At 46.3% G+C, this 20,121-nt stretch overlaps 1 protein-coding gene and 1 pseudogene across 2 annotated transcripts; both read left to right on the top strand.

The window, feature by feature from the left end:
- Positions 1 to 20,121, top strand: part of LOC132571738 (oocyte zinc finger protein XlCOF6-like) — a 317,052-nt pseudogene that overhangs the window by 98,922 nt on the left and 198,009 nt on the right.
- LOC132571049 (zinc finger protein 420-like) lies at positions 2,633 to 19,557 on the top strand. Of its 2 annotated transcripts, XM_060237683.1 has the most exons (7): positions 2,633 to 2,729; positions 7,319 to 7,767; positions 9,876 to 9,990; positions 13,867 to 13,937; positions 14,144 to 14,270; positions 16,289 to 16,693; positions 17,594 to 19,557. In XM_060237683.1, the coding sequence occupies exons 2-7, from the start codon at positions 7,345 to 7,347 to the stop codon at positions 19,228 to 19,230; spliced, it is 2,778 nt and encodes a 925-aa protein (XP_060093666.1). In that variant the 5' UTR covers positions 2,633 to 2,729; positions 7,319 to 7,344; the 3' UTR covers positions 19,231 to 19,557. The 2 variants fall into 2 exon arrangements, with proteins under 2 accessions (XP_060093666.1, XP_060093665.1); XM_060237682.1 differs by lacking the exon at positions 2,633 to 2,729 and having other exon boundaries at positions 7,308 to 7,767.

Here is a 20,121-nt window from a genome sequence, read left to right as displayed (position 1 = left end):
TGTGGTATGAAGGTTGTCCTGACCAAACAGTGAGCCAAAAAGAGTCCAATTCCTACAGAACTGGAAAGGATCCACACAGAATCCAGGGAGCAGGCAGACTCCTGCACTTCTGCCGGCCACGAAGTCCACAGAAGAGGGCTCAGTTTGATCTTGACCTTCTGCAGCCAGCGTCTCCATCAATAACCCTAACCTAACCTGGCCTAGCCTAGCCTAGCCTAAAGCTGTGTCCTATGCATAAGGGGAACCCCTTATGTGTGTGGGTTTTTTCCCTTTAAAAATGGGGAGGGGAACCCCTAAAACCGGAGGGAGGGGGAGGTTGTTTTTTTTTTTTAAATGTAAGTGTTCATGAAGTTGCACTGCTTTCCACCAATTCCCCCTAAGGGAACTTGCCACCCGCTCCCCCCAGGTGCTAACTGTGAGCCCTGCCACCAAAAAACCACCTAAATCTGCCTGCAAGTATAAACAGTGATCGGTGACACCTTTAAGATCAACAAAGTTTTATTTCGTGTGCGAGCACACTTTGTCAGGCAATGCAATGGAATTCGAAATAGCAGTCGTGCATATATAGAGGGGTGGGCAGAAAAATTTGCATGCAATTCCAAAGAAAACTTTGTCGGTCTTCAAAGTGCCACCGGACTTTTAACGTTGTTCTAGATTGCTTCAGACCAACACAGCTGCCCGCCCAGATCTATAAGCAATGATGTGTAGGGTGCCCTGCCTTAGCCCCTCCCCCTCCCCTGAAAATAGTAATGTTTCGAGAAACTGGGAAGATGTTGCAAGAACACTCCGATTTCCAAGGCAATCCAAAAACCACCTTCCTGGAGGGAGCAAGCCCGATTACTTGGCATGAACTCGCTTTAGTATTTTTGTGAAACGGCTCAAAAGCCTTGGATTCCTCAGGAGCGTAGCCCGTGCAGAGTTACTCCAGGTCGGTGTGACCAAACTGTGTGGATTGGCAGACACACATGGCTCTTTCACCAGGGCTTTTTTTCTGGCAAGGACTCCTTTGCATATTAGGCCACACCCCCTGATGTAGCCAATCCTCCAAGATCTTACAGGGGCTCTTCTTACAGGGCCTCCTGTAAGCTCCAGGAGGATTGGCTACATCAGGGGGGCGTAGCCTAATATGCAAAGGAACTCCTGCTACAAAAAAGCCTTGTGACCTTCACACATATTGTGTGGCTCTTGAAGCCCCCACCACCCCATCGGCCAGCTTGGAGAAGGCATTTGTATCTTTAAATCAGGGGTCCCTAACCCCCAGGCCGTGGATCAATACCGTCGTCTGGCTGTTAGCAACCGGGCCATGAGTTGTATAATTATTCATTATATGTTACTATGTAAGAAGAAGACGACAACATTGGATTTATATCCTGTCCTCCACTCAAATTTCAGAGCGGCTTACAATCTTTATCTTCCTTCCCACAACAGACACCCTGTGAGGTAGGTGGGGCTGAGAGAGCTCTCTCAGAAGCTGCCCCCCTTTCAAGGACAGCTCTGTGAGAGCTATGGCTAACCAAGGCTATTCCAGCAACTGCAAGTGAAGGAGTGGGGAATCAAACCCGGTTCTCCCAGATAAGAGTCCACATACTTAATCACTACACCAAACTAATAAATGCACAATTGTATCATGCTGAAACCATCGTGCGTGCCCTGCCTTGGTCCGTGAAAAATTGTCTCCCACAAAACCGGTCCCTGGTGCCAAAAAGGTTGGGGACCACGGCTTTAAATCACTTCTCCGAGCCAAGCCAGCAGGCAGCTTGGAAAACACATTTAAAGTTAAAGTTGCTTTCTTTCCACCTCTCTCTCCACCATCTATTTTCCTTCCTTCCCTTTCTTCCTTCCTGCTCTCAAACATCTGATGTTCATGTCTTGCGGCTCTCAAACATCTGACATTTATGCTGTGTGGCTCTTATGTTAAGCAAGTTTGGCCACCCCTGCTCCAAAACAATCCTGCAGAGCTGCATTAGAAGGCGTCGTTGACAGCAGCTTGGCTGAAGTCCATTCCAGCTGGGTCTGGGATAGGGTTGCCAAGTCCATTCAAGAAATATCTGGGGACTTTGGGGGTGAAGCCAGGAGCAAGGGTGTGGCAAGCATAATTGAACTCCAAAGGGAGTTCTGGCCATCACATTTAAAGGGACCACACACCTTTTAAAATGCCTTCCTTCCATTGGAAAGAATGGATAGGGGCAAAGTCTTTTTGGGCTCATAGAATTGGACCCCCTGGTTCAATCTTTTTGAAACTTGGAGGGTGTTTTGGGGAGAGGCACTGGATGCTATGCTGAAAATTTCGTGCCACTGCCTCAAAAAACAGCCCCCCCAGATACCCGTGGATCAACTCTCCATTATTTCCTATGGGACTAAGTCTAAAAAGGGAATAATGGAGTGCTCAGCAGTCATTTCCTGCCCCTCCTGCTGTTTTATGATGACCCTGAAGCGGGGGGGGGGCCTCGAAACGGGGGATCCCCTGCCCCAACCTGGGGATTGGCAGCCCAGGTGGGCAGCTGCTGGTTAAGGCAGGAAGCATTTCCCTCCAATCGTCTGCAGCACCGAAAGGGTTCATACAAAAGAGCAGCTTGCTAGAGAGGTCGAGCAAGGTGTGGGTGGGGCTGAAAAGAGGAAAGGCTCTTTCTTGGGGGGGGGGGCGAGAAAGAGAAGGGGAAGGGCTTCAAACATGCAACAGGGGAGGGTGGAAGAACCTTACAGATGGATCCTTGGAAGTTTACTCTCAAGTATGTAATTTGAGTCTTGGAAGGCACAGATCCTGCTAGCTTATGTTTTTTTTACTGGGGGGAAGGGGTTAAATAGTTTTAAAATGTGATTTTTCTTATGCCTGTATTTATGGTAAATTGTAAGCCCTTCCCCCCTTCTGTGGAACCATCTGCCTGCAGAGGGGGCCTGCCTTGGAGCAGGGAGGGGGGCACCCTTGGGTCTGCTGCAAGACGGCTCTTTTGCAGGAGGGGACTCATCCAGGCAGCTGATAAATAATACCTGTGCCGAGGTCAGTTGAATGCATGCATCCTACTAGATAGATTTTAGCCGGGGCAGACTGTTAAATTGTTTTCAATTTTAACGTTTCTTTATTGTACCTTTTGTACTGTATTAACTGGTATATTTTCGATGTTGTGAGCTGCCTCGAGTCCCACCACGGGAGGGGTATATAGAGCTTGGAAGGGACCTCCAGGGTCATCTAGTCCGACCCCCTGCACGGAAACTCACAAATGCCTCCAGAGTGGTAAAGCTGCAGTACTGCAGTCGGATGCCTCTGCTCACGACCTGAGTTTGATCCCAGCGGAAGCTGATTCAGGTAGCCGGCTCCAGGTTGATTCAGCCTTCCATCCTTCCGAGGTCGGTAAAAGGAGTACCCAGCTTGCTGGGGGAAAAGTGTAGATGACTGGGGAAGATAATGGCAAACCACCCCATAAAAAGTCTGCCGTGAAAACGTTGTGAAAGCAACGTCACCCCAGAGTCAAAAATGACTGGCGCTTGCACAGTGTACTACTTTTACCTTTTCTAAATTCACAGGATCTTCATTGCTGTCAGATGGCCATCTAGCCTCTGTTTAAAAACCTACAAGGAAGGGGAGCCCACCACCTCCAGAGGAAGCCTGTTCCACTGAAGAACCACTCTAACGGTCAGGAAGTTCTTCCTAATGTGGAGCCAGAAACTCCTTTGATTTAATTTCAACCCATTGGTTGTGGTCCTATCTTCTGGGGCCACAGAAAACAATTCCACCCTATTCTCTATAGGACAGCCCTCCAGGTACTTGAAGATGGTGATCATATCACCTCTCAGCTGCCTCCTCTCCAGGCTAAACATGCCCTTATCTTGATTAAATAAATGAATAGCTCCCACGGTGCAGGGGCTGAAAGGCAAGATCTGAATTTTGTAAATCAAAACAAATTCTGAACCCTGGGGCTCAGGGGGAGGATGGGAAAGAAGTCCCTAGCATAACACATAGGAGGAATTATTTGTGCCTATTGGCTGCACTCAGGGTTTGGTTTTGTTTTTTTAGCAGGAATTCCTTTGCATATTAGGCCACATACCCCTGATGTAGCCAATCCTCTAAGAGCTTACAAGGCTCTTCTTGCAGGGCCTACTGCAAGCTTTTGGAGGATTGGCTACATCAGGGGTGTGTGGCCTAATATGCAAAGGAGCTACAAAAAATGCCCTCCCCCCCAATACCACAGGTTTTGGCCGGTGCTCCCCTATTTGTGGTTTCTGGGATTGTGGTGGTGATTTATGCTATTCTAGTGATTGATTCACATAGTTTATAGGCCACCATTTAGTGGGCCACGATGACACAAAGTGACTCAACATAATCAATATGGTACCATTCAATGAACTATGAAATGGAATTTGGGTCGTACAACCAACTAGAACTCTGGAGAGCACTACTGAAGGAAAGCATAAGTGTTAATACGATCCACTAAATGATTCAGATTTACATAGTAGAATCCAACTTACAGCCAAGTATACCTAGTAGTATAGACCACAGTTCCCAATAATTTTATCTCAGTAACTGTGAATCCTTTTGTATATTGCTAGCCTATAAAAGCAGCCCCGTGGCACAGAGTGGTAAAGCTGCAGTGCTACAGTCCGAGCTCTCTGCTTATGACCTGAGTTCGATCCCAGCGGAAGCTGGGTTCAGGTAGCCAGCTCGAGGTTGACTCAGCCTTCCATCCTTCCGAGGTCGGTCAAATGAGTCCCCAGCTTGCTGGTAGGGAAATGTAGATGACTCGGGAAGGCAATGGCAAACCACCCTGTAAAAAGTCTGTCATGAAAACATTGTGATGTAACATCGCCCCAGAGTCGGAAACGACTGGTGCTTGCACAGGGGACTACCTTTACCTTTAGCCTATAAAAAGGTAGATGTAGTCCCCTGTACAAGCACCAGTCGTTTCTGACTCGGGTGACGTTTTCACAGCAAACTTTTTTTATAGGGTGGTTTGCCCTTGCCTTCCCCAGTCTTTTACACTTTCCCCCCAGCAAGCTGGGTACTCATTTTACTGACCTCGGAAGGATGGAAGGCTGAGTCAACCTTGAGCCGGCTACCTGAACCCACCTTGCCAGGATCGAACTCAGGTTGTGAGCAGACCTTGGACTGCGGCGTTGCAGTTTACCACCCTGCACCGATTTGCTAGCTTATAGGTTGCACATAAAGACCCTCTTGAATAATTCAGTTTTGCTTCGTTTGTGAGAAGCCAAGAGAGTGGGTACTTTCCTGACCATCTCAGGCAGACTATTGGTAGGGCCATAACAGAGAAACCACATGTACAGGCCAGCCATTGGAGTAACTGCAGAATGATAGCTCCCAATAATAGCCAAGTTGCTGCATTCTGCACCAGTTGGAGTTTCCAAGTTGATTTTCTGGGGAGACCAGCATACGATGCATTACACTAGTCTCATATCAGTATCACCATGGCATAGTTCCTGGTAGCCGTACCAGCTGTGAAAAGGGAAGGGGCCATTCTTCAAGCTAGGCTGAGTTGGAAGAAAGCATTTGTTTTGCATCACTGCCTGCTGTTCACCCAGCAGCCCCTGCGCCCTCTGCCTCTTCCCTTCTGCCAGCCGCTTGGACAGAGATATTGCTTAATGCTTATGGCCTCTCGAGCAGATATCTGCAGCGGTAAAGCTGTTATCTGTCATTTTCTTCTGGGCTGCAACTTACTTTGAGAGGTACCCGCTAGACAGACTGATCCCCACAAATCGGAGGCCAAGCTCATTAACCTGCTTTTCTGATAAACTAAACAGACTTATTTAAAAAGTCTGATAAGTAATGCAGCACAATGGCATTAATCCTGATCCACAAACTACAACGCTTCTTCTGGTCCACTGAGCCAATCTTTAGATCAGGAGTGGGGAACCTTTTTTTCTATCAAGGGCCATTTGGATATTTATATCATCATTCACGGGCTATACAAAATTATCAATTTAAAATACAGCCGAGGGAGAACGATTCAGGCCAGCAAAATTAAAGTCTGGGGTGGTTTGCCATTGCCTTCCCCAGTCATCTACACTTTCCCTCCCAGCAAGCTGGGGACTCATTTGACCGACCTTGGAAGGATGGAAGGCTGAGTCAACCTTGAGCTGGCTACCTGAACCCAGCTTCCGCCGGGATCGAACTCAGGTCATAAGCAGAGGGCTCGGACTGTAGCACTGCAGCTTTTCCACTCTGTGCCACGGGGCTACTTTTATAGGCTAGCAATATACAAAAGGCTTCACAGTCACTGAGATAAATTATTGGGAACTGTGGTCTATACTACTATGTATGACTTCTATTTGAAGTCATGTGGGGAGAGCCTAATCTGGCACACACACCCTGGCCTGCCACCCTAGGCAAATGCCCCCAATGCTTTTTTTAAAGAAAAAGCCCAGCAGGAACTCATTAGCATATTAGACCACATCCCCTAATATTAGCATGTCAGGTCACACACTCATTAGCATATTAGGGCACACCATCTGGGATAATCAAGTGCAAATTAAACTGGTGGTAGCTGGCTCCACCTCTGCCACCCTTCTCTGCCTTCCTTCTTGTGGAAACTGCTCCCAGAAGACCTTTAAAGGCACCCACATACCCCAGCAGCAGTCCTTCGCAATGTCCACCACTCAGGCTCCACAGAGAGGGGGGGGGAAGGGAAGGAAGGAAAAGAAATGGGGGGGGGGAGAAAGGGAAAGAAAGAAATGGGGAGAAAGGGAAATAAATGGAAATTAAAGAAAGGAAATGGGGGAAGAATGGGGGGAGTAAAGAGGGGGGGGAGTAAAGGGAAATAAAGAAATGGGGAGAAGGAATGGAAAGAAAGGGAAATAAAGAAATGGGGGGAAGAAAGGGGAATTAAGGGAAACAAAGAAATGGGGACAGGGAGAAATAGAAAGAAAGGAAAATAAAGAAATGAGAGGGAAACTTACCTGAACTGTGACAGTGATTTTACCAGGCCCTGCAGCAGCGGTAAAGCTGTTATCTGTCATTTTCTTTTGGACTCCAACTTACTTTGAGAGGTGCCCACTAAATAGACTGATCCCCACAAATCAGAGGCCAGCCAGGCCCCAGGGAGGCCGCTGTACGGCATGGCTGGGCCCCACAATCCTCATCGGCCAGCTGGGCCCCAGGGAGGCGACCATGCGGCTTGACTCAGCCCAGCAATTCCCAAGGGCCAGACCAAGTAATCTCGAGGCTGTAAATGGCCCTTGGGCCTGACGTTCCCCACCCCTGCTTTAGATGTCTCTTGATCATGGCCGGTAATGTAGCTCCATTGTCTTTTGATTTATTTCTGCCTTTTTGATATCTTTTCCTTTTCCTCTTCAATCTTTCCATGATCAGTTGAAACCTGAGAAAAGGGGAAGGAGATGGAAAAGCAGGACCTAGAAAGGCTTGGAATTGACAAGAGATCAAGGAAAGGCCCCCTTCCCACCCAGGCTGGGAGTGGTGTTGAATTCTGGGAAAGAGCTTTGCCAGAGATCCTAGATCAGGATATGATGACTGCAGATGTGCGTAGCCAATGCTTTCGACAGTTCTGTTACCATGAGGCCAATGGGCCCCGAAAGGTTTGCAGCCAGCTTCATGGACTTTGCAACCACTGGCTGAAGCCAGAGAAGAACTCCAAGAAGCAGATCCTGGACCTGGTGATTCTGGAGCAATTCTTGGCCATTCTGCCACAGGAAATGCAGTTCTGGGTCAGAGGATGTGGGCCGGAAACCAGTTCTCAGGCAGTGGCCCTGGCCGAAGGTTTCCTCCTGAGTCAAGCAGAAGAGAAGAAGCAGGGAGAACAGGTGAGAGGGTTTCCTTCACTCAGTTCAAGCAATGGGCTCCCTGGCCAGATATTTCTGTATGTGTATGTATGTTAAGTGCTTCTGAGTTAACAGCAACTCCATGAATTAATGTTCTCCAAAATGTCCTGTCATTAACAGGCTTTCTCAGGTAAGAACATAAGAGAAACCATGTTGGATCAAGCCAGTGGCCCATCCAGTCCAATGCTCTGTGTCACACAGTGGCCAAAAAACCCCAAGTGCCATCAGAAGGTCCACCAGTGGGGCCAGGACACTAGAAGCCCTCCCACTGTGCACCCCCAAACAACAAGAATACAGTGCATCACTTGCCCCAGACAGAGAGTTCCAATGAGATTTCTGAGCAGTCAGGTTAGAACAGATAAAAGGAAGTCCTTCTTCACCCAAAGGGTGATTAACACATGGAATTCAACATGGCTGCTCTTATGTTCTTATGACACCTCTGCCAATTGGAAACCATTTTGTTCCTCCACATTCTGTCCCAACAGTAGCCTCTTGTCCAGAGTACAGCTTGTGCATCAAAGCAATCAGATATTGTCGCACACCCATTTCTTTTCAAACCAACCATAGCTTTTCTGGTTCCACACAGTCAAAAGCTTTGCTGTAATCTGTAGATCACAAACTGATTTTTCTTTTGAAATCCTCCTGTAAATTTGCGATATGATCTCTAGTGCCTTGTCCTTTTCGGAATCCAGCTTGAATATCTGGCATTTCTCTTTCCATATGTAGTAACAGTCTTTGTTGCAAGAATTTCAGCATCACTTTACTCCCTTGAGAAATTAATGCAGTGGTCTTGTGGTTGCTGCAGTCTTTGATGCTCCTTTTTTTGGAACTGGACCGTAAAGTGAGCATTTCCAGTCTGTGGGGCGTTGTTTCGTATTCCGTATTTGTTGGCATAGTCTTAAGATTTTGACAGACTCCATTTCTGTGCCTTGAAATAGTTCTATTGATATCATATCTACTCCTGGTCATTTGTTTCTCCCAGTCGCTCTCAGTGCAGCTTTCACTTCACTTTCTAAAACTGCAGGTTCTTCTTCAAAAGATTCTTCATGGAAGGCATCTGTCATCCTTTCATCTCTTTTGTATAGGTCTTCAGAGTACTGCTCTCATATTTTCTTAGTATTTCTACCTCTAGATTATTTGCTACGCTGGGAAGAAAACCCAACCCAACCCTGAGTTGATGGAATTCTCTGTCTGGGGCAGTGAAGCTCTGTTTTCTTGGTGCTTGGTGGGGGACAACAGTGGGAGGCCTTCTAGTGTCCTGGGCCCACTAGTGGACCTCCTGATAGAATCATAGATTTGGAAGGGATCTCTAGGGTTATCTAGTCCAACCCCCTGCACAATGCAGGAAACTCACAAACACTTCCCCCTAAATTCACAGGATCTTCATTGCTGTCAGATGGCCATCTAGCCTCTGTTGAAAAACCTCCAAGGAAGGAGAGCCCACCACCTCCCGCGGAAGCCTGTTCCACTGAGGAATCGCTCTAATCGTCAGGAAGTTCTTCCTAATGTTGAGCTGGAAACTCTTTTGATTTAATTTCAACCCGCTGGTTCTGGTCCTACCTTCCGGGGCCACAGAAAACAATTCCACACCATCCTCTATATGACAGCCCTTTAGGTACTTGAAGATGGTGATCATATCACCTCTCAGCCGCCTCCTCTCCAGGCTAAACATCCCCAGTGCCTTCAACCTTTCCTCATAGGACTTGGTCTCCAGACCCCTTAACATCTTCGTTGCCCTCCTCTCCTGATGGCAGAGTGTTGGACTGGATGGGCCATTGGCCTGATCCAACATGGCTTCTCTTATGTTCTTATGTGACACAGAGTGCTGGACTGGATGGGCCATTGGCCTGATCCAACATGGCTTCTCTTATGTGACACAGAGTATTGGACTGGATGGGCCATTGGCCTGATCAAACATGGTTTCTCTTATGTGACACAGAGTGTTGGACTGGATGGGCCATTGGCTTGATCCAGCATGGCTTCTCTAATGTTCTTATGTTCAAGGATGAGGAGTCAGGGAGTGGGACAGGATCCATCTCCTCAGCTTGTTTCATTCCTTCTCTTACCTGTGTCCCTTGCTGTTCTTTCAGATGTGGGGACGAGCTGTGAAGACAGAATTGATGTTTTCTGAGGCAAAAGGAGCTCCATCACAGGAAAGTCAGAGGGCGCAGACCCAGGAGTGTGTCCGGGATGTCCTTGTAAATGGTAAGTTGCTTTGTGCCCAGATGGGATTGGGGCAGCTAGTCAGGTTGTTGGGTAGAAGGTTTGGGAAGGGAGACAAAGGAAATACTTCTGCTCACTGCACAGAGTGGACTTCCAGGACTTAATGCTGTAGTGGTTAAGTGCGCAGACTGTTATCTGGGAGAACTGGGTTTGATTCCCCACTCCTCCACATACACTTGCTGGTGTGACCTTGGGTCAGCTGCAAGTTCTCAAAGAGCTGTTCTGCTCAAGGGCAGTTCTGGGGAAGCTCTCTCTTCCCCACCTCCCTCACAGGGTGTCTGTTCATAGAATCATAGAGTTGGAAGGGACCTCTAGGGTCATCTAGTCCAGCTCCCTGCACAATGCAGAAAATTCACAAACACTAAATTCACAAACACAGGATCTTCATTGCTGTCAGATGGCCATTTAGCCTCTATTTAAAAACCTCCAAGGAAGGAGAGCCCACCACCTCCCAAGGAGGAAGCCTGTTCCCCCGAGGAACCGCTCTAACCATCACAAAGTTCTTCCTAATGTTTAGCTGGAAACTCTTTTGATTTAATTTCAACCCATTGGTTCTGGTCCTACCTTCTGGGGCCACAGCAAACAATTCCACACCATCCTCTATAGGATAGCCCTTCAAGTACTTGAAGATGGTGATCATATCACCTCTCAGCCGCCTCTTCTCCAGGCTAAACATCCCCAGCTCCTTCAACCTTTCCTCATAGGACTTGGTCTCCAGACCACTCACCATCTTTGTCTCCAGACCCCTCTCCATGTTGTGAGGAGGGGAAGGGAAAGGAGTTTGTAAGCTGCTCTCCTTTGGTAGTGAAGGGGGGGGTGTATAAATCCACTCTCTTCTTCCTCTTCTCTAAAATGTAGTTATGGTGGCCACTCACTTGAAGGGGGAGTAGACAGATTCATGGAAGACAATTTCACTCTTATTTACATTGACTGAAATATTCATATCTCACTTTTTCTTCCATTAGAAGGATTCAGGGTGGCTCAAAAAAGGAAAAGAAGGCAAATCTGGGAGCAGCTATTAGCCATGGTGGATAAATTGAACCTCCATGTTCCCCTGACCTGGAAGGCCCAGGCTAGCCTAATCTCATTGGACCTCAGAAACTAAGCAGGGTCAGCCCTGGTTCATACGTGGATGGGAGACCACCAGAGAATTCCAGGGTTGCTGTGCAGAGGCAGGCAATGGCAAACCACCCCTGAACGTTTCTTGCCTGAAGTAACTATGGGATCACCATAGGTCATAGAATCATAGGGTTGGAAGGGACCTCTAGGGTCGTCTAGTCCAACCCCCTGCACAAGGCAGGAAACCCACAAACACCTCCCCCCCAGGTTGGCTGCGACGACAGCACTTTGCAAACAAAGAAACGCACCCCATTTTCTTGTGCAGCATATCATAAGAGCATAAAAGAAGCCATGTTGGATCAGGCCAGTGGCCCATCCAGTCCAATACTCTGTGTCGCATAAGAACATAAGAGAAGCCCTGTTGGATCAGGCCAATGGCCCATCCAGTCCAACACTCTGTGTCACAGAAGAACATAAGAGAAGCCCTGTTGGATCAGGCTAGTGGCCCATCCAGTCCAACACTCTGTGTCGCATAAGAACATAAGAGAAGCTATTTTGGATCAGGCCAATGGCCCATCCAGCCCAACACTCTGCGTCGCATAAGAACATAAGAGCAGCCATGTTGGATCAGGCTAGTGGCCCATCCAGTCCAACACTCTGTGTCACATAAGAACATAAGAGAAGCCATGTTGGATCAGGCCAATGGCCCATCTACTCGACATAAGAGAAGCTTCTAAGCTGTTGTAGTCTTGTGAGCAAAAGATTCTACTTCATGAAGAAGATTAAGAAGGTATTGGATTTATACCCTGCCCTACACTCTGAGTTTCAGAGCGGCTTACAATCTCCTTTACTTCCCCCCACAACAGACACCTTGTGAGGTGGGTGGGGCTGAGAGAGCTCTCCCAGAAGCTGCCCTTTCAAGGACAGCTCTGCGAGAGCTATGGCTGACTCAAGGCCATTCCAGCAGCTGCAAGTGGAGGAGTGGGGAATCAAAACCGGTTCTTCCAGATAAGAGTCCTTGCACTTAACCACTACACTAATCTGGCTTTAAAGCTGTTGAGCTACTGCATACATTAGCTTGCTCCGGGGCCATTTTTCCTGAGCTAAGACAAAAATGTGAGCCAGAGGCTAAAAAACTGAGAGCTAGCTCACACTAACTCAGCTTAGGGAAAACACTGACTGGTATTATACTAGAGTTTCCAGAGTGTGAGCTTATTTGCTTAAACCATGTTTAGAATTTGGGCTGGATTGATGCTGATGTGTCATGCGATGTGATATCTGGTCCCCTGGTTTTCTCTGGCCAGCCCGGTTTCCATAATCGATAAGAGGGCCCAGCATGCAGAAATATGACATTCTTGAGCTTTTGGTCTGATTCAATAGGAATGCTGTGACCTTTTGAGCTCTAGAATTCACAGAGCACATTTCAAATCTCACAGAAGTCTGAAGTCTGTAGTAAGCATTTATAACTCCCCCGAGGCTTGTTGGTACCTGATGCTTCTCTTCCATCTCTCCCACAGTTTATTAAAAATCATTACAAGTTTTCTTGAATGTACATAGGATAAGGTTTCGCAAGCTGGAAACGGGGATACGTGAAGCAGAATCAAACAGGCAAACAAAATACAGAGCCTAAAATTCATCCTTGGTTTTAATGATTGTAAATTGTACTGGTTGATTTTATTGTGTAATCTGTTGTGAGGGACTCAGAAACTTAGCCTGGGGAACAGGCTTGCAGGCATTGGCTGGAACATTGCCCTAGCAACGAAAAAGTAACAATATGAGGTTTGCTTGGCACCTCAGGTTTTGAGTTTTAGCTGAGGAGTCTTCGTGTTAGGTCTTCAGAGAAGGGGTCTGAAGAGAAGACTGTGGGCTTAGGCTGGTCATTTGTAAAGGGGCTGAGAGCAGCCAGAGAGGCTGGGCTCCTTGTGGGAGACAAAGCTAGGTAGTCTCTGTCTGAAAGAGAGAGTTTTCAGGCAGTTTAAAACTCTCTGAGGGAGATTTTGCCAGCACATCAGGCAATCTCCGTTTACAAACTAGATCACACAAAGACACACTGATGGGAGAACTGGATTCTGGTGGTCAGCAGGGTTACCCAAGACTCAGGCCAGAAGACTAGCTGTGGGGCTGAGACGCATCTGTATTGAGGGGTGCAAATCCTGAAAGTTAGCTAGTGGAGTGAGGGAGAATATACTGGCACCAGTCAGGAGTTCTATATGTGTGGGTGATGAGTGATTGTAGTTTGTTATTTTTATGATTTAAGTAGCCAGAGAACAGGGCTATTACAACTGAACTAACAACATTCTGAGTGCCCAGAAGCCTGCCTGTAGAATCTAGTAGGATTCTGAAGCCTGCCTGTTTTATGTTAAAGATCTTCTGCCAAAGTTATTGTTATGTTTTACCTCAGCCTGCCCAATCTCTGTGAAGTGATATTTGATAATTCTGCCATCCATCTGCTTGCCAACTGATTCTTTGTTATTGATTAGTTATAATCAATATTATTTTTGATCCCTCTCCCTTGCCTTTTGTTATCTAATAAATATTTTTGTGAGTTTTGAATTTAAAAACCGTCTGGTGCCTATTTATTTTTAGTGGTCTGACGGGCTTCTGTGAGTGTGACTGAGGGAAGGTGACTGGGGAGAAATTTAAAGCGGTCACCCTCCCAAGTAGGCTGTGACCGGCTCCCTCACATCTGTTTTTAATGTTTTATGTGGTTTAATTTGCTGTTGTTAGCTGACCTGAGCCCGTCAGGGGACGGTGGAATATAAATTCGATTAAAAAAAATTAATTTTGTCTCCCTTGCAGGCAGTGAAGAGATGTTGTTGAGCCTTTGTCTTTGCAGAGGAGCGGAAACATCTATTCCATTTCTGGTGCAGGTAGGTGGGGATGAATGGGGGACAGTTGCTCCCCCCCCCCTTTCTCAGGGAGGCTTTTTTTCCCGCTGTCTGAGCAAGAGAGGCTCTGAACCCCACTCTCTTCATGCATACCAAACGCTACATCCTGCACTTTCCTAGATTGCCCCTGTCAAGAGTAGTCTCTGCCTGGCATTATTTATGACAAGAAAATCTGCATTTTCTTTCAGTCATCATTTTCCTTTGAGGAGGTGGCTGTGTATTTCACCGAGGCTGAGTGGGTCTTGCTGGATTTGGGCCAACGAGCTCTCTACAGGGAAGTCATGCTGGAGAACTATGGGAGCGTGGCCTCCCTGGGTAAGAATCTTTTATAGATGCCAAATGTCAAGAAAAAGTTTCATGCCAATGATTTCATGTCAGCCAGTCTCATGCTAAGATACACAGTAGGCTACACAGAGGAATGACGTTACAACCAAATAAATCAAAACCACTGTGTGAAGAATAATATTACAAAATGTAATTCATACAAGGAAAAAAGTGCATTTCAGCAACCTCATCATTTTCCATACCGCATATGCATATTTATGCATATATATACAACAGTGTGCAAGTAATCCAGATCATAAATAAGTCCGAAAAGAGCTCCAACGGACTGCCAGCAAAGTAAAGCCTGTTTCGGATGACCAGGTCCTTCCTCCTGGGAGCATCTTACAAAACTTACGGTATATGTGTAGAAAATATTCACAGTGTTCAAATCTTTCACAAATTCATGCACAAAATTGGAACACTGCTGCCTCCATCTGGTCAGCAAGTTAATTGCATCCCCCACAACAGACACCCTGTGAGGTAGATGCGGCTGTCCCAGAAGCTGCCCTTTCAAGGACAGCTCTGCAAGAGCTATGGCTGACCCAAGGCCATTCTAGCAGCTGCAAGTGGAGGAGTGGGGAATCAAACCCATTTCTCCCAGACAAGAGTCCATGCACTTAACCACTACACCAAAGTGACAAACTCCTTCCAAAAGGCTAAATCCCTTCCACCACTTTGAGGCAAGAAAGCATCTGCCACAGAAACACAAACACACACACCCACAAAAGTAAGGTATACCTGTCCACTCAGGCACCTCAATGCCTGGATTTCTCCAGGGCTGGCCAGCACCACCACCTCCCCACACTTTCATGACATCACCTTGGTCATGCTGAACATGTGTGTATCTGCATGCCCATTCATGTTCCTTGTATGTTTCAAGTGTTTTGGGGCGATGGAACAGGACAGATTCTTCCGGGGTCTTATCTGGACTTCTTGATACTGCGTGTTTTTTCTGGACCAGGCTTCCAGAGGGCTTTACTGTACAGTAACAAGCTAATGACATTGAGGACCAATAAGCCAGTCTTCTGCTATCTCTTGCTAACAATAAGATACACTTCTTTCTGGAGAGGCAGCCTGACTCTGTGCTGATTCTGTGTGGAAAGGTGGAAATGACTGCATGATTGAGACATGGCTGCACATTAGACAGAATTTTTTAAGAAGGATACAGACAAGCTGGAACGGGTCCAGAAGAGAGTGACGAAGATGGTGAAGGGTCTGGAGGTGGCTGTTGCAAAGACCTTCAGTCCTACAAGGAAAGGTTGAAGAAGCTGGGGATGTTTAGCCAGGAGAGGAGGTGGCTGAGAAGTGATAGGATCACCATCTTCAAGTACTTGAAGGGCTGTCATCTAGAGGATGGTGTGGAATTGTTTTTGTGGCCCCAGAAGGTAGGACCAGAACCAATGGGTTGAAATTAAATCGAAAGAGTTTCCAGCTCAACATTAAGAAGAACTTCCAGACTGTTGGAGCAGTTCCTCAGTGGAACAGGCTTCCTCGTGAGGTGGTGGGCTCTCCTTCCTTGGAGTTTTTTTAAACAGAAGCTAGATGGCCATCTGAGAACAATGAAGATCCTGTGAATTTAGGTGGAGGTATTTGTGAGTTTCCTGCGTTGTGCAGGGGGTTGGGCTAGATGACCCTGGAGGTCCCTTCCAACTCTTATGATTCTAAATGGGTCTGATTAAGGCCCAGAGATTGGCTGAAAAATAGCTCTGAGCTTGAGAAAGATGGTGGTAAGCTTCAGGTTTGCTTTTATCCCCAGTCATTATCTGCACCTCTAACAAATGGCACCTTTTCAGAAAAAAACATGAAGGTCCCCGTTTGAATTGTGGCATTAACTTGATTGAGGTCCTGCCTTCTCCCCTCCCCCCGAACAAATATGTATTTTGGGGGATAAGGTGTGATTAGTGGCTCAGTTTGGGAAGGAAGAAAGATCTGATAACAAAAATACACACCCAGTTATGAAGAGTGCCTGACTGGCGCCTTGGCTGATTGAAACTTTTTCTTTATTTCAGCAGTAGATGTAGAAGAGACAACTGGGGAATTCCAGGAGTTTTCTTTGGAAGAAGCCAAGAATGAAGATGCAGGACACTTTGGAGATGGAGATGGACCACAGAGACAAGAGGGAAGCCATGCAGATAAACCCATTCTTTGGCAAGGAGGTGGCTTTTGTGAGCTCCCAGTCCAAAAAGAAAGGCCAGTCAAAAAGAGAAGGAATGCAGGCTTGCGTGCTAACCAGAGAATCCACTCCAGGGAAAACGAAAATGAAAGTGTGGCCTTTGCAAAGACCTTCAGTCAGAGAATGAGCGTCGTGTCACGGACACAAATTCCCTCAGAAGAAAAACTATATAATTGCTTGAAGTGTGGAAAGATCTTTGGTCGGAAAACAGCCCTTACTTCACATCAAAGAAGCCACACAGGTGGGGAGCCATATAAATAATCAGAGTTTAAACCAAGCATCTCTGTTGCAGGAGGTACTTTTAAGGGCATATTATTGAGTACACGTCAATGTCTAGCAGGAAGAAGCCATTGCAGTAGTTTGAATGTAGGCGGAACTTCTGGTGCAGATCAGACTTCTTTCTTACATGGGTTCTAACACGCTGGCTTGGGAACCACATGCAGCTTTTTCACACATATTGTGCAACTCCCTGAAGTCAAAGATGGAGCCTTACTCTTAACGTAGTCTTACTCTCAAGTAAGCTTGCTTAGCATTGGGACTTCAGTCAGCCTCCAAACACTGACTCATAGGTAGGCAACTATTTCCACCATGTGTGAAGCAGGGAAGGAGAGGGGAATGAGGAGGCTTATATGCTCTTCTCCTCCACCTCAGAGGTTGCTCAGAGACCTAGAGCACTGAAAGAGATCACAAGAGCCAAGGGAGCCACTGGAAGGAGGGATAGAATTAAAGAGGGCCATGCAGGGTTCCCCCTTTAGTTTCATAGCTCTTGTAGGAGCTGTATTTACTAACCTTGATGTCAAGGCAAAGAGAGTTGAATAATGATGCAGACAGTGGTCAGTGATTTATATGGTTAGCTGTGAATTTCTTTCTCTAACCTTTTCCTTTACTGGTCTTATGGGGACTGTTATTCCCAGCTTCTGTTTTTTAAAAAGTCTCCTAGCATGATGTTGTCAAATGCATACATATGTATTTTATCTTTCTGTGCAAAGAAAGTATTAAGAGTGTTAAGAAAGACGTGTGCAATATTTGTTCATGTCTTGTGGCTCTCAAACATCTAACGTTTATTTTATGTGGCTCTTACATTAAGCACGTTTGGCCATCCCTGCCTGGGTTCTAACAGGCGCTCTCTCTCTTTTTCCAGCAGGGGATGATCAGAGGAATGAGGAGGGTGAGGAACTACATCATCGAGTTCCAGACAAAGTCAAGAATGAAGACTTGAGAAGAAACTTAAGGAATCAAGGTGGACCTAAGAGGAAAGGAAGCCACGCAGCTGAGAAGTGGGATAAACCCATTGCTTGCCAAAGGGGGTATTTCCAAGAAGGAATTCACATAGTGAGGAAAACATGCAAGTGCTTGGATTGTGGAATGAATTTCTCAGATCAAACCCAATATAACATTCATTTACTAATGCACAATGGAAAGGAGACCAATCAATGCCTTGAATGTGGAAATAGCTTCCTTAGTACAGCAGAATTAATTAGACATCAAGGAACACATACAGGAGAGAAACCCAATAGCTGCTCAGACTCTAGTAAGAGCTTGTCTGAGAAATCAGACCTTGCACAACACCAAAGGATTCATTCAGAAGAGAAACCATTTATCTTCTCAGAGAGTGAAATGATGGTCCCTGATGGAAGAAAAGGTAGTACATATTTTCCAAAACTCAGTATAATGAAGGCATATAAATGTTTTCGCTGTGAAAAATACTTCAGATACAGATCACAGTTCCTTGTGCACCAAAGAATCCATAGAGGAAAGAAAACTTCTGAATTCTCAGATTGTGGAAAGAAAATCAGTAAAAGTGGTAGTCTCCACCAGCCTCTACAAACTCACAAAGGGGAGAAACCATTTGAATGCTCAGAGTGTGGAAAGAGATTCAGTCGAAGTGGCCATCTTCTAGAGCATCTTAGGACCCACACAGGGGAGAAACCATTTGGATGCTCAGAGTGTGGAAAGAATTTCAATTCAAGTGGCACTCTTCAAAATCATCTAAGAACTCATACAGGCGAGAAGCCTTTTGAATGCTTTGAGTGCGGAAAGAGATTCAGTCAGTGCGGCGCTCTTCAGCAGCATCTAAGAACCCACACAGGGGAGAAACCGTTTGAATGCTCAGAGTGTACAATGAAATTCAGTCAGAGTGGCCATCTTCAGCGGCATCAGAGAACCCACAAAAGGGAGAAACCTTTGGAATGCTCAGAGTGTGGAAAGAAAATCAGGAGTGGCAACCTTCACCAGCATCTAAAAATACACACAGGGGAGAAACCTTTTGAATGCTCAGAGTGTGGAATGAAATTCGGCTGGAGTGGCAATCTTTACCAGCATGTTAGAACCCACAATGGGGAGAAACCTTTTGAATGTTCCGAATGCGGAAAGAAATTCAGTCGGAGTGGCAATCTTCAACAGCACCTTCGAACCCACACAGGAGAAAAACCCTTTGAATGTTCAGAGTGTGGAAAGAGATTCGGTCAGAGTGGCACTCTTCAACAGCATCTAAGAACCCACACAGGGGAGAAACCTTTTGAATGCTCAGAGTGTGGAATGAAATTCAGTCGGAGTGGCATTCTTCAACAGCATCTAAGAACCCACACAAAGGACAAACCTTTTGAATGCTTAGAGTGTGGAAAGAGATTCAGTCAGAGTGGCACTCTTCAACAGCATCAAAGAACTCACACAAAGGAGAAACCTTTTGAATGCTCAGAGTGTAGAAAGACATTCAGTCACAGGTGCAATCTTCACCGGCATCTAAGAACCCACACAGGGGAGAAACCTTTTGAGTGATCAGTGTATTGAAATAGATTCTTTTGGAGTAACTCTTCAAACTCACCTAAGAACTTTTACAAGGGAGAAGGCTTCTGCACGCTCAGAGTATGGCACAAGATTCAGTTGGAGTGGTGCTCTTCTAGACCACCTAAGAACCCACATGAGGAGAAACCATGTAACTGCTTAGCCTGTGAAAAGAGCTTTTCTCGTCTTGCATACCGAAAAGAAAATCGCAAACCACAGAACAAGTTGACACCATGCCAACTCTTATAAAGTGTTTGCATAAGCACAGAAACCTTTCCCTAACCTGGAAGAAATATAAATAAATTGCAGAAAGATCTTTAACCATGATTGAAGTCTCAAATAAATCTCAAAGGGAAGAAAGCAAGGAGGGGTTCTGAGGGTGGAAGGAGATTGAAGACCAGCTGATATCTCCTTAAGGATTAAAAGTCCACACGGGAGGAATCTTATCTGTGGTCAATGTGTGGCAAGAGCCAGAGGTAGAGATCAAACTTCCTATTCCTCAGAGAATCTACATGAGGGTGAAATTTTCCTGCAGTTGGTTCTGATGAGGCTCTTCTTTGAACACCCAAGTGTTGGAGATTCAGAAAGGCTTAGAAAGTAGGAGTTTTTTTGGTTGCTATCTCTGGGCAACTCAATAATTCAGAATATTTGCCAAGCCAGATTGGTGTGGTGGGGAAGTGTGCGGACTGTTATCTGGCAGAACCAAGTTTGATTCCCCACTCCTCCACTTGCAGTTGCTGGAATGGCCTTGGGTTAGCCATAGCTCTCACAGAGCTGTCCTTGAAAGGGCAGTGTCTGTGAGAGCTCTCTCAGCCCCACCCCTCTCATGGGGTGTCTGTTGTGGGGGGAAAAGAAAGGAGATTGTAAACCACTTTGAGACTCTGA

The sequence above is a fragment of the Heteronotia binoei genome, chromosome 5, assembly GCF_032191835.1.
Source record: "Heteronotia binoei isolate CCM8104 ecotype False Entrance Well chromosome 5, APGP_CSIRO_Hbin_v1, whole genome shotgun sequence".
NCBI classification, from domain to species: Eukaryota; Metazoa; Chordata; class Lepidosauria; order Squamata; family Gekkonidae; genus Heteronotia; species Heteronotia binoei.
The sequence above is the reverse complement of the archived record's forward strand: the minus strand, read 5'-3'. Positions and strand labels throughout refer to the sequence as shown.

Excerpts from the sequence above, each read along its gene's own strand:
- LOC132571049 (XM_060237683.1), top strand. The coding sequence starts at position 7,345 with ATGGAAAAGCAGGACCTAGAAAGGCTTGGAATTGACAAGAGATCAAGG. Across the intron at positions 9,991-13,866 it reads CCGGGATGTCCTTGTAAATG|GCAGTGAAGAGATGTTGTTG; the intron begins GTAAGTTGCTTT and ends TCTCCCTTGCAG. Across the intron at positions 14,271-16,288 it reads TGGGAGCGTGGCCTCCCTGG|CAGTAGATGTAGAAGAGACA; the intron begins GTAAGAATCTTT and ends TCTTTATTTCAG.